The sequence below is a fragment of the Rattus norvegicus genome, chromosome 16, assembly GCF_021556685.1.
Source record: "Rattus norvegicus strain SHRSP/BbbUtx chromosome 16, alternate assembly SHRSP_T2T, whole genome shotgun sequence".
Classification (NCBI taxonomy): domain Eukaryota; kingdom Metazoa; phylum Chordata; class Mammalia; order Rodentia; family Muridae; genus Rattus; species Rattus norvegicus.
In genome coordinates, this window is record NC_141549.1 from 8,317,469 (window position 1) to 8,329,513 (window position 12,045).

At 48.8% G+C, this 12,045-nt stretch overlaps 1 protein-coding gene across 8 annotated transcripts in view; it reads right to left on the minus strand.

Moving 5' to 3' along the window:
* Window positions 1-225: 225 nt before the first annotated feature.
* Window positions 226-12,045, minus strand: part of Wdfy4 (WDFY family member 4) — a 229,565-nt gene continuing 217,745 nt past the window's right edge. For all 8 annotated transcript variants that reach the window (XM_087588908.1, XM_087588903.1, XM_087588907.1 and 5 more), the window contains 6 exon segments: window positions 11,744-11,902; window positions 8,543-8,722; window positions 7,441-7,623; window positions 5,256-5,340; window positions 1,637-1,748; window positions 226-625 (listed from right to left, as the gene is read on the minus strand). In XM_087588908.1, the coding sequence (XP_087445034.1) occupies window positions 559-625; window positions 1,637-1,748; window positions 5,256-5,340; window positions 7,441-7,623; window positions 8,543-8,722; window positions 11,744-11,902 (786 nt within the window). In that variant the 3' untranslated portion in view covers window positions 226-558.

A 12,045-nucleotide genomic window follows, 5' to 3' on the forward strand; every position in this document is an offset into this window, starting at 1 on the left:
CAGGGCCTGGCTGGGAACCACTACTGTTGTTCTTGTGAAGTTGGGGTAGGGATGCCCAGGCCTGGTGTGTTGCCCTACCTGACGCTCCTGTGTCTGTGTCAGGTGGCAGTCACAGGCATGGCCTGTGGGTGAGCAGCAGTGTGTTTAGCAACACCTCTCACTCCTGTAGCCTTGCTGATTTGTTAGAATCCAGATGAAACCGGGCAAGGGGACACTCAAGCATCCTGCCATTTGGAAAATGGTGTTTTAATAAAATAAAGACAACGGGGTGGTTTCCATGACCCAAAACCCACCCTCTTGTTTTGGAAACTTCCTGTTCAGCTTGTCACCAGCAGGACAGTCCCCAGCATCAATGTCTATCAGGATCCTTTTTACAGAAGTCTTGTAGACTGCAGACGTGTTTGGGGTACCCGGTGCAAATCATCAGTCCTTGAGAACTGTGGGGAGGTGAGCCTCCCCCCAAAGCTTGCTCTGCGTAGACAGCCAGCCTGTGCATCACCTTGGTGCCTGTAGTTTGCTGCTGCTGACCCCAGGGTACCTCTGGCACTTGTTTTTCTCCTACCCATCAGCAGACCAGCAGAAGATTCTTCCCTTCTCGTCACCCACCAAGAGCTTGGCCTGGTTCCTTGGGGAGAAAAGGAAAAGGTAAGCGTGCTGGAGGCCTTCGCACCAGATCCACACATTGAAGCCAGCACCCAGGAATCACAGTGTAAGAGACTGTATCCAAGACACAGTGGAACAGCTCATTCCGGTCTCCTCTGAAGCTACGGGAGGGAGTGGGAGACATGAACTCTGTGTGGGCCTGAGCGTGTGGAGGGGCTTTGAGTGGTGACTGCTGCAGGTCCCAAAGCACTGGGAGAAAGCTGAGGTGCTGGCTGAGGTCCCCCTTTCTCTCCGGCTGTTGATCTAGAAGCCCCAGCCCCAGCCCCAGCCCCAGCCCCAGCCCCAGCCCCAGCCCCAGCCCCAGCCCCAGCCCCAGCCCCAGCCCCAGCCCCAGCCCCAGCTCCAGCTCCAGCTCCAGCAGAGCAATCAGCATGAGTTCCATGAAGAGCAAAGGTCCACTCTCCTCCTGCTGCCCCATCCCCATACCACCCTGGGCAGACCAGCCTGGAACTGTGCACTTGTTACACCAGGGACTCCAGAAGGCTACCGTAGGCCAAGAAGAGAGGAAATAAGAGTATAGAGTCAGCTGCTCTTGTGACTACAACCCCTTAGGAGGGTGAATGGGATCACCGTGACAACTAAAATAATAACCCAGTGTCATCTTTGAGACTACTCTGCATTGTCCAAGTGACTTCATAAAGCATTTCCACCCCCCCTTGTACCACGGTCATCCTCAGCAAGCTATCATCACCAGTGGGATTCAGGACCAAAGGACCTCTTTAAAACAAAACTACGAATTAGACTTCCCTATCATTTGCATTTCTTCATGAACCTATGTGTATTCATGAGCTAGAGATCAAGAGCCCATGGGGATTAGCAACGAGGTGGCCATGCCTGGGTCCCTGTAGTGATAAGATCTCCCTGGATCTGATCATGAGAACCTGGCTGGAAATGTTGGGACTCAGCTAGGTTGGTTGTGGCGCCCTCTGCTGGAGTTCTGGAGAAAGTGCTTAGGCTTGTGGGCTCTCCTTACCTAGTGAGGGCCAGAGCTGTCACGGCAGGGCTTGCCTTGCTGGGCTTGCCACTCAAAGCGACGCTGACATCCAGCTCTCGGCTCAGGGCAAGATTCTTGGCCCACTTGTGACCTGTGGAAAGTGTGAGAGAGTAAAGTTAGAGCACCAGTGGCTTCATGCACAAAGCCCGTGCGCCCGTACACAGGACCACACAGATACAGACATTTATATTTGTGGTCAGCAACTTGTTAAATTGAGGGGGAAAATATATTTAATCTTGGCCTGTGCTGTTGCAAAAAAGGGCCGTCCCAATTTAATTTGCAGGCCGTGATAGTTACATGTGCTGACGTGCCGCGGTATCCATTGTGTACCAAATTGGATTTGTGTATTATTGCTTTCTAAATTGCATGCCTAGTTCAGCAAAATTGTTCATCAGTGTTTACTGGCTTTATGCTTAATAAGATGCCCCACAATACCTTGCTGCCAGGGTGTAATGCAGCCTGTAATTGCCTAGTAAAAATAAATTACATAAAGTCTGCATTATCAACTTAGCTAAATCCTCTCACGCCCAACCAATAATTAAATGCTGGGAGAATTTTCTCAGAAAAAATATAACTCGATGATTGTTACCTCACTCATTCTAATGACTACATTTAGAGACAGACAGTCATTCCTTCCATGGTTGAGAGGGAGAGACAGCAAGTGGGCATGGCCCGGTGAGAGCACTTCATCTTCTCGAGGCCTGACAGTTGCTGTATTCCCTCAGTAGTGTTGAAGTGGGTGCAGAATACCCAGGGCAACAGGAAACACATGAGGATATGCGACAAGAACACTGCTCAGGGACGGAGACCCTCACTTGGAAATCCTAGCACTAGTCCTCACACGACTCCTTTCCTACATCCGAGTCTAGGGGCTGTTTTCTGGAGCACATCGTGCTCCAGTGGCTAGTTCTTACCACTGATGATGAATAAATGAGTTCCAAGCAGAAATCAGATTACAGCTGCCCACAATGCATATCCTCAATACGTTTACAGATCTCCTTTCTCGCCCCTGAAGACATTTGAGGGTGTGCAATAACATACACACCAGCAGGACACACATGCAAATGTTCACGTGTCATGCCTAATTCTGATCCCTTCCCAACAAAACGGTTTTGAACATTAGGACGAGGGCAGCCTGCTTCCTCCTTAGAGCCCTCCAGTGGGTTACATTCACAAATCTGCTCTCAGATTTGTTGACTTTAACAGAGACTCTATTCAATATTTTTTTAACTATGCGCGTACCACGCTGTCATTTAATCCTATCGGTTACCCCAATCCTGAAAGCCCCATTCTGCGGGGCAGCAGCAACCTCAGGTCAGGACAGACAGCAGGGGAAAGATGAGGGTCCTGGGACTTCCTGTCAGCCAGGAAGCCTTGTAACTTCCCTAATGTCAATATCGCTATGTTCAAAGAGAAGAATGTTTTTGGAGTCTGGCGTATGAGTTCTGTGGAGTGGATTCTTATCTGTCTATTATTTCTCGTTGCCCTCTACAAGGCGGGACACGGGAAATGTTCTTAGCTAGCAGGAAAGAAACAGGACCACACCAGCTGTGGGATAGAATTAGGTCTACAGCCTGGTCCCCTTCCTGTTTCCCAGATCACCTCACTACTACTGTTTGTGCCTAACGGAAGCTGGAGGTCCACTGTCTTCATTGCAATCCATTGTCAGGGCTGAGGATCTGAGTCAGGGGATAAGCTCATACTTTTGGATATGAAGGGGGCAGTTGAACGAAAGACTGAGCTGGCATTCTGTGTCATACATGTATGTATTCTCGCTTCATAAATAGCCAGGGGTAAAGGATTTCTGAGCTGGCTCCTCCCATGGAGCAGAAACAGGATTGGGGGCACACGTGGCTGCTGCTCTCCAAAGAAATGTAGAGCTCTAGCGCACATAGCTATGTGCTTCCCTCTCGCACTGAGGTGGACTGACTCTGCATGGTCTCCAAGCACCCTGGGGGGACTAGGACACTGAGCTGAATGCTGTTCTTGGTTTTGGGATGTCTATGGTCTGACTCAAGCCAGATTATGACAAATTCCTCGAAGTACTAAAGGAAGGAATTTTGGGTATCAGTAGAATGTAGGACACAGGAGAGCCCCAGTGCATGTCTGTCTTGGGAGAACTCACAGGAGACATCTGCATGCAACAGAGGTAAACTGATTGAAAATGGCCACCATGCCCAAAGGATTCCCCTATCACCCAGATTGGAAAAAGTCCTCTCCTATGGGTGGTTACTGCTTCAGGGAGATAGAAGAAGTACTTGGCAGATTGGGGGACTCTCCAAGTGTGGTAACGTGCTCCCTTCCTTTGTGGGTCAACAAGAGAGACAGCTTAGTGCTGGGCTGTAATCTTCTGAAGTTGAGGGTGAGCAGGAAGGATGTTTGCAGTGAAGACAGGGATGGTGGCAGGGACGACTGAGTAGCTGGAGGTGTGGTGGTGTCATTTTGATGATGAGGGCTTTTTTGCCTGCCTTTGTAGCGGAGCAGCAGGTAAGGGCAACTGTGAGACCATATTTGAGGCTGGGGCTGCTTTAGTGGCAGAAGTGAACATAGTAACAAGCTTTGGATAACTTTGGCCAAGTTACTCTGTTTCCTTCTCTCTACCTTGGACGCCTTGCAACAATCTCCTATTCCAGTTGCAATCAGAGAGGGGAGGACACATAAGAAGGGTTTCTTCTTTTTGTGCATATCACCTGGGAATGTGTGTGACACATCCAGCCCAGGAACACTGGGCTTTTACAGTGGGTTGGGCAGAGTCCCAGGGTAGGAAAGTACTTTTATACTAAGCCCTTGGCTGAATGGAAACGAGGCATAATGAGAGCTAATGGGGCATCTGAGGCAGGACAGATCTGCCTCCTCCTCACTGGGAGAATGGTGCCTTCCTTCTGCTTACAGGCTGGCTGTCCAGATAATTAACCAGCTGTATTCGGGTCCTGGGTTGTGGCTTCCAGGACTATCTGAGAGCATCGAAGGAGAACTTGTGGGCATATGTACCCTCTAAGCCCTGGGGCCCCTGACACCCACCATATCCTAGTCCACTGGTGCTATAAGGACTGCAGAGTCCAGTACAGGACTCAACGGAGCTTCTCATGCTGCTTCCCAGGACACCCAATCCTTACAGGACACAAACTATTCTCTGACGTGATGCCCCCTGTCACGGTCTGGATCTGAAACGTCTCTCCCAGGCTGACATTCAGAATGCTCTGACTCCAGCCCATGGCACTGTTTTGAAGGCACTAAGGCATGGGAACTGTTTGGAAGAAACATGTCAGTGTCATGCCCAGCGCCGGTCCTGGTCTCCCTCCTCTACTGCATGGGAACACCTGCCACGTCATGTTTCCAATGTCACAAATGCCACCATGCTTCCCCTCTCCCCTAGTGGTAACGCTTGAAACCACGAGCCCAAGTAAACCTTTCTGCCCTGGAGTTGTTTCTGTCAGGCAGGCATAGTGTCACAGAAATCAAACGTAATACGTATAGTCCTTGGGCTGGCAATACTTCCCTAAGCTCTGATGTTCTACGTGGAGCTGCAGCCCTGGTGCCAAAGCAAAGGAAGAGGGGTACAGGAGGACAACATGAGTCAAGATCTCCAAGCAGGTACCTCTGGGGCTTAGGGGCTCAGTGGAGGGCTCCTCCATCACTGCCTGCCTGGGAACGGACATCTTCATGTCCTCTGTCTTCCAAATCTGTCCAGAAAAGAGAACATGTACGTCATGACCTGGTAGAATTATACTTCCTTCAGAGTCAGGGTCGCCCATCTCTATTCCCTTGCACCTGGGGGGCCCTGGTGGATAGGGATAGGCCCTGAGCATTCATTTCTGATGGTATCATCGGGAAATGGGGTATTAGGGTTTCTTTCAGCTCCCCTGATGGTGCCTCAACCTGTAAGTTTACATGACTTCACTTTTAAATAGAGTTCTCCTGTCCCTTTCTGCAACCCTGAATCAATTCTTCGTGTGTGTGTGTGTGTGTGTGCGTGCGTGCACGCGTGCGCACACACATGCATGCGTGTGCGCGTGCACACATGTGTGGAGGCACATGTACCCATGAGTAAGCATGTGGGGGTCAGAGGTCAATTTCAGGTGTCTAATTTTCACTCTCCAGCCGACGTTTTGAAAGAGGAACTCTCACCAGAGCACTTGCCGTTTCGGCTAGACTGGCCAGTTAGCGAGCACGTGCTACCACCTCCTAATGTCTGGACTTCACACACTAATAAGTTTTATCTTTTTTAGACCCAGCTCTTATATGGGTGCTAGAGATCTGAATTCAGGTCTTCCTGCTTGGCAGCAAGTATTTAAGCCATTGAGCCTTTCCACAGTTCCTCCCCTTAATCTAACCCCAAACCCCACTGGCTGTGTTCCTTCCTGCTCTTATGCGGCCATCTCTGGGCCCACCCGCAGGGCGACTGCATATGGCTTCTCGCCTGCAGGCCTGGACTTTGCTTTGGAAGGAAAACCAACAACAACTCAAGTGTCTCTTTGAGCTCCCCAGCACCTCACTCGGTTCCAGGACTGTGAGGTTCCAGGAGCTCAATCACTACAGGGAACAAATAAAGGCTAAGAACATAGTTGCTCTTACACATGCCTGAGGCAGACTCGGGGAAGCCATGTACTCCTGGTGGCTCAGTCGTCCCAGCTGCTCTCTCTCACCTGGGTTCAGATCGTACTCGCCAATCCTATATCTATGTGGCCTTTCCATGACTTGGCCAGCTAGGGCCAGGGGTCATGCGCCCCTCACAGAGAAAGAACACGGTAGGAGATGTTCCTGGGGCATCTCTCCTCAGGCTTATCTCTCACCCTCCGTGCTAGCCCACTGAGCTCCACATATACCAACTGTTCCTCATTCTCAGATCTCGGCTAAAATACCGCCTCTCCTGAGGTATGTCTGCCAGAGGGAAATCTGTTCCTCACTTGAGCCTGACTGTATCACTCCCCTTCTCCTCCAGAGGAAGCATCTTCTCACTGGTCAGGGTGTCAAGTGAGTCACCTGATTATCCACTCTCTTCCACCATTCTTTCATCCTTCCTGCCCGGGTCTTGGAAAACCCATCCCACATCCTGGTCTTCCCACCTCACCCCCTGACTTCCATGCTTCCTTCTCTTTCCGGCTTCCCAGAGGTCCTTCTGAAAGCTCATGCTACTCTTGTTCTCACCCATGGCACATACCATGCACAGAGCATAGCATTTTATATTTGTTTTTCTTCCAAAACCTGGATGTCCCAATAAAAAGGGCCTGTAGTGGCCCTCCATGACACCCTTGGCATGATATTAAGTATGTGGGTTGATGGAGAGGTGGATGGTTAGACAGCTGAATGGAAGTCCTGGTAGGTCAATGAATGAATTACTAGATGGATAGAAAGATGGACAAAAGCTTGGATGAGTAATGGATGAGTGGGTCAATGGGTAGAAAGATAAACAGCCAGTGGGTGGGTAGACAGATGAGTGGATAAAGTGTTCGGTAGGTTGACTTCATGAGTTTTATATATCTTCCTGTTTTGTGCTGTAATCTACAGAGCTTAACCATGCATCAAGCATACCTTACACACTGTGTGTGTGTGTGTGTGTGTGTGTGTGCGCGCGCGCGCGCACATGCACATGTGCGTGCAATACCTTTCTCTCATTTTCTCTATGCTATAAAAACGTACCACCCTTCCCTTGATTTGCTGCAGGTATCTGGTATGGAATATTTTCAAATTCCAATGCAGTGTTTGACCCATGGAAGGAGTGAATAAAGGAGAGAAACACAGTCATCATGCTGGGTACTCATTCTGCCCCAAACTACACTTACCCGAACCATGCCGTCCTTACTGCCCGTGATGATAACGTGGCTTGCATCCCACGCTGGCCTCTCCACTATGCAGCAGCAGGTTATGGCTCCTTCTGGGCCCCAGGCTGTGGTAATACTAGCCAGGGGCTGTCCATTGACGTCCCACAGGGACAAGTGGGCTCCGGCACAGGAGACAATGGTTCCCTACAGCAAAGAGATCTGGCTTTACCTCATGCAAGATTCACCAGCAGCTTACACGGTGCATGCTCAGTCATCTCGTCTGTACACGAAAGCGCCTGACCTCACACCTTCTTACGGGCTTCTGATCTCATTAACACACTTAGGTGACATAGTTGGATGGTATTGAGATATGGTGGAAGAAACAGGAAACTGGGGGCATGCCTTTTAAAGGGTATATCTTGTCTCTGCCCTTTCTGAGATCTGTTTCTCGAATGCTGTGGCATAAACAACTTTGCCCCAGCATGCCCCTTCTCTGTGCTGTTTTGCCTTGACTCAGGCCCCAGACAGCAGAGCCAGATGAGCCTAGTCCGGAACGTCTGACATGGTTAGCCAAAATAAGTCTGTGCATTAGGACACTGGCACGGGCTTTGGACTCCTCCAAGATCCTGATCTCTAACAACTTCTTGGCTTCCAGAAAGGATACAGTCTGAAGACTGCCCCTGTCTCTCTAAACAAGGGGCCTATAACTGGCTGTCCAACACTGCCTCCATGAAGAAATTTGGACTTCCTTTAGTGGAGGACAGCATACAGAGGTGCCAATGACATAGGCAGCTCATAGAAACCGGCAATGTCCTTCGAGAAGAACCTTCAGGAAGAGGCTACTCTACTGTCTCCTAAAAGGTTCATTTATATCTTGAACCTTGAGCCTTGGTCTGACACGGGCAGATCTTCTTGACTAGCCTTGCTGTGCAAATAACACAGCAAACACCTCCTAGTGTGCTACTTTCTATTGGCAGAGGATGGTTGGCACACAAAGGACCATATCCACATCATCGTATGTCTGTCCCTGGGTTTTCTTTGGCAGCACTATCCAAAACGCTGTTATGCCAGCTCAGAGTCATGAGAAGTGAACCCAGAAATGGAGAAATAAACCAGGTCTCACCGAGACATCACTGATGGCAACGGCTGAGATGCCTTCCCGGTGGACAGGCAGGCAGGCCACACGAGAGAGGTGGTCTAGGTCCCACAGCATACAAGTGCAATCCTGGGATCCACTCACCAGGAGGCTGAAGGTGACAGAGGCTGTCAGACATGTGACAGCCTGGGTGTGTCCATACAAGGCCTAGGAACAGGAGGCACAGCCACGGGTTACAAGAGAGACTTACAGAAAGGCTACTAAGAGGTTGTCTCTGCTTCTGGGTTCTAGATGAGGAAACAGAGATTCAGAGCGAGCCAGTAACTTTGCAGACAGGTGATTATGTGTGGGTGGGGGTGGGGGCACATATGTGCTGGCCTCTTGGTCAAGTTGACTCCTAGGATCTGGGAAGAAGCAGTAGCCAGTCTGCTTGTCCAGCAAGGGACCCGAGTGTCCTTAAGCCTGTCTTCTCCTTCCAATCTTCTTGAATCTGAAGCAGCCCCTTAGACTGTTAGTTTGCAAAAGTCTCAAATGGCTAAGAACACCCAGGCTAACAAGCTCAGCAGATCCGGGGTCTTAGTGGACATGCCCCTGGTCTGCTAAAAGAGACGCTCCAGCAATGGCACTCTGGAATCTTCATTTCTCACACACCTCTGTCTAAGAAGTTTCAGGCATACTCAAGTTGGGAGTGTATTACACCGGGAGACTTGGAGACAAAGTAGTCCTTAAACCAGATTGGAAAGGAAGACGGTAAGCTGGGTCATTATAAAAAGTATTCAAACCGTTGTTGTTTTGCATTGAGAAAGGGCTGCTAACAACATAGCTTAGGCTAGTCTTGAACTCATGAACCTCCAGCCCAAACTGGGATTACAGCATTAGAATTATCCGCATGAGGCACTGGGTCTGACTAAAGATATGAATCAGAGTCAGGCTGAGGGTTTGGCAGCAAACACTTTTACCAACTGAGTTTTCTTGCTAGCATAAAATGTGGCTTTTTCCAGACCCGTGGATATGACATAAGTTTATGTCCTGTGGTGTCTTGGGGACTTGCTCTTGACCTTCAGCCTTGGACCATTTGATCTTAGCCTACAGTCTTGATTCACGGCTGGCTTTGAAGACAGCTCTTTCCAGGTATCTTAAGGAGCCAAGATTCTCCTGGGCCTAGTGCTCCTGGCTGTAGTAAAAGTTCCACCCCACGCATCCCAGAGAGAATATGGCAAGCATATCCTCTGTTTGGACATGCCTGCCACTCCGTAGAGTGGGCCGGAGGAATGCAGAGGTGGCGCCCTGAATGGGACTGGGCTGGCTCCACAGCAGACAGAGCTCCAGCCCTGGCAGAGACAAACTGCTCACTCATTTGGGTCAATGAAACTGAACATCATCTTTCAAAACTGTCATTTTGCCTGGTCACAGCTATTTAAAAAAAAATCTGCCACAAGTTCCCACTTGTCCTCAATGGATCCTAATGAGACACCAACAAGATGGTGACAAATCTCTGGACGTGACCCGTTGAAGATTTGAGTTGTCTCAAAACCATGAAAAAAGAGGGAAAAAGAGATTGACAAGAATCCTCTGACCTTCAGAATGACCTGAGCCCGATGATGAAGTTCTGAGCATGAAGGACATAACACCACCAAAGGGCACAGGCAAAGGGACCCTGACACAGTTCCCTGAGGTGAGTAGTCTGGGGCTTCAGAGAGAATGGCTCTGAGTCTGAATGGCAACACAGGCTGCATTATGGGGTCAAGTCAGCCGGCTTTGTGCAGAGAGGACCAGTGTGCATGGCAGGGTGTGGCATTGCCTACATAGGCATGGTTTGCTGTCATTCATTGGCCCAGAAACTGCCGTGTCAGGAGACATCCAGTGCCCTACCATCTTGAAAGGGAAGGAAATCCAAGGCAGAGCCCAGCAGTTCTAAATGTGCACCCAGTGGGCTCTTTCTTCTTCCTTTACTTTCTTCCCCCCTTTCTTTTTCCAGTTTCTTTTCTTCTTTTTTTTTCTTTGCAGAGTGCATGTAATTAAAACAACTGTGTTATATCATATTTTATCTAGCAAAATATAAATACCACACAGGAAAATCAAGCCTCTCAAAATAATTTTCCATGATGGACTGTTGTGGCAAGGTGGGTAGTCTCAATTAATTGTTGACAGCATTGGAGAGCTGTGGAATCATTTTGGGAAACTTTGTATCATTGCTCAGTAACCCTCCTCAAAAATCCATCATAAGGAAACAATTAGTCAGAAGCAAACAGCACATATATACATGACAGTTCTTCCGTGGCAATGTTGAAAATGGTTAAAAGTCGCAAATAACCTAATTGTCTAGTTTTAGAAGAAATGGTTTATTAAACCGTGGTACACTGACATAACAATTGAAATGTAATTTTATGGAAATGGAATCATCTGGAACAATTGAAATGCAAATTATAGAGGCTGTAGAAAAATGAAAACAATTTGATAAGCAAGCTGAAAATGGAACAAAAATATTTGTCTAAGACCCGGAAAGGTATAAATATGCATATGGGGGTCTGTAGTGTGCAGAGATGAACCATTTTTATAGAGAAAAGAAAATTTTAAAGTGAATTTAAAACTGCCTTTAATGTTTCACGTCTTAAACGCATTCTGAACTGTTTTGAACCTATTTCATAATGACCTCAAGGAATATAGGTCAAGGACAGATTTCCCCCAACCCCCTCTGACGAGCTGTCCATTTCACTTCCTGTCTGAAAGAGTTCCGTCTCCTGGATCTGTGAACTTGAAAGAACCACTTGGCTTCCTCCTTTCTTTCTTTTCTTTTTTCTTTTTTTGTTTTTTTGTTTTTTGTTTTTGTTTATTTGTTTGTTTGTTTGTTTTGAAACCCAACAGCTTCTCTGTCTAACACTGTGTGCCCAGGAACTATGTTTACCCAGGACTATAGCAGTGATAATAGTTCTCCTCAGGGCCATTAGAAGGTAACATGAGGTGAGGCTTGTGAAAGTGTCTTACATCAGTCAGCATGGGCAAAGGCCCCACAGCACCACTTGGCCAAGGAGACTGACTTTTCTGGCACAAGGCTACATGGAAGCGACTATGTCGTGTACTATGGTCAGGCATCCGTGGAGGTGCCTGCCTGCTCATCAGATCTCCTCAGGGACTGATCGTTCCCAAGTGACAGAGCTGTCTACTGCCCTCCGCCCCTGCTTCGGTACCACGGTTGCCACAGATACCACACCTGTGAGAGGCGCATACCTGTCGGAGTTTCAGGCCTTTTGGGCGACCTTTGACCAGGCTGAGCTCCCACACGCACACCACTGCACTGGCCCCGGACGTGATGATCATTGTAGGGGATGGGCATACAGCACACAGACAGGGACCCCAGGCAGCCAGGTTCTCAAACGTCATCAAGATCTGTGAGAGGTGAGTACTGAATGCTGACACAGCAGATACTGAGCAGTCACGTCAGAGAAATAGGGAACACATAGGTGAACACATCCATAGGCTTAGGTGACTGAATTTCGGCCATCCCAGATTTGCTCCCATGAAAGAGCTCT